Genomic DNA, 1,787 nt, shown 5'->3' with positions numbered 1-1,787 from the left:
ATCTGAATATTTATTTAATTTATAATAAAAATATAATAGCAGTCACAATATTATCTTTAACTTAATTTCAAATATTTTTCTTTCTTGAGAAATATAGATCCCAACAAGGGGTTATATAGTGTGCTACTAATAAAGCTTTGGGACTATGTCCTTTGCTCTTGCTAATGGGTCACCATGGATACCATATTCCCAGGTAGATTTTCTACTAATGCTGCTCAGTCCTGATTAAACTGACCCCAGAAAGGACCAGAGCATGATGTATGTGGTCTGTCCTAGGTGAATCGCACCCTTTGAAATGAACATCACCTTGAAGCTGGCAGAAGGGTGTGGATGGAACCCAAACAGGACATCAGGTCAAAACAAGCTTCTGCCAATGTGACCAGCTAAATTTCCCTTTTATGCTTGGGTTAGGGGTGCCTTAGTAAATGGATGACTAATAAGGTCTTTTTGCTTTGATGGCGTGTTCCTCTATGTGGCAACAGAAGTGGAGATTATAGGATTTCCATCAATATCAATTAATCACCATTCATATTTCTATCACACGTCATATTGTAGGTGGGTTCCCACTTTTTGCTATTCACAGGACACTGTTTTATATTTATTTTTTTCATTTCAGAGATGTTTTTCTATGACTTCCTAAATCGATGGACTGCAAATAAACTTGATGCTGTTGTCGTGGGTGTAGAGTAAGAGAATAACAGTTTGTATTACTATGGTCCTTCTTTACTATACAATTTTCAAAGCAATTCACTCAACCCTCAGAAATGTCTGTATGCTATGGATTTTGGTTTATATTAACTTTTTCTTAGAATTGTCTTATCAATGTTTCCTCAAAGGCGCCTAGTCTTGTGTTGATCTCTGTCATTGTAGGTACCAATAATGGGCACAGACGAAACATATTTGTCAACAGAGCTCTGATACCTCTGGGAACATAAGCTCTAGATTCCAGAAGTACCAAATTTAATCCCCAAGTAATATGCCTAGAAAATATACTCATTGTATTCTTGGTGCATTGGGTTTTATTTGACCTGGTTGTACATCAATGTGAGCTGCTGTTTCAGTTTTATTAGATGAAAAATGTCGGGATAATTTGAACATTTCAAGACATTATCCAAATGATAAATCTTTGTATCTCATGACGTTTGCCAAAATTCCCAATAATATAACAGAAATATGAGCAAATGCTTATTACCTTATGAACTGTTGGATGTACTCTACGATACTGAAATCCTCATCATAAGGTTGAAGAAATTTTTCTTGTCTCCTGCCAATTGTATAGTGAAGAAATAGACTTACAGACCTATATAGACTGAAGGCAAAAACATTATTAAGAATTTCTTGACTGAGAATGTAACAGAGTCAAATAGAATGTGTCAGAGGGATCAGTGCCATCCTGCTCATAGTCATTACTTTATTGCAACCAGAAGTACTGGTGTTCCGAGAAATATCTAACTTAGAGGATGATCTGCCTTTCCCACTACGATTTTAAGCACTTTCAGTTTCCCGAGTCAAGAACTTGGTGAACACTTTAAAGCCAGCTTTATGAGGGGTGGGGGTGAATGCACACCCTGTCTCACTCAACCCCTCCCCGTAGAACCAGTACCTCAAACCCTTTTAACAAGAATCCACTTCTTAATTTAAAACAGAAGTTATGGGGCTGGAGAAATGGCTCAGCGGTTAAGAACACTGACTGTTCTTGCAGAAGACCCAGGTTCAAATGCCAGCACCCACATGGCAGCTAACAATTGTCTGTAACTCCAGTCCCAGGTGATCTGACAGCCCCTTCT

The 1,787-nt window shown here is 37.9% G+C and overlaps 1 protein-coding gene across 1 annotated transcript in view; it reads left to right on the top strand.

The window, feature by feature from the left end:
- Positions 1 to 1,787, top strand: part of LOC103743496 (arylacetamide deacetylase-like 2) — an 18,989-nt gene that overhangs the window by 11,503 nt on the left and 5,699 nt on the right. Inside the window, exon 3 of the mRNA XM_008844828.1 lies at positions 617 to 686. Coding sequence (XP_008843050.1) covers positions 617 to 686 — 70 coding nt within the window. The remainder of the gene's footprint in view (positions 1 to 616; positions 687 to 1,787) is intronic.

Source organism: Nannospalax galili, unplaced genomic scaffold, assembly GCF_000622305.1.
Source record: "Nannospalax galili isolate Female #2095 unplaced genomic scaffold, S.galili_v1.0 scaffold351, whole genome shotgun sequence".
In the NCBI taxonomy this organism is placed as follows: domain Eukaryota; kingdom Metazoa; phylum Chordata; class Mammalia; order Rodentia; family Spalacidae; genus Nannospalax; species Nannospalax galili.
This window is presented reverse-complemented; position numbering and strand designations above follow the sequence as displayed.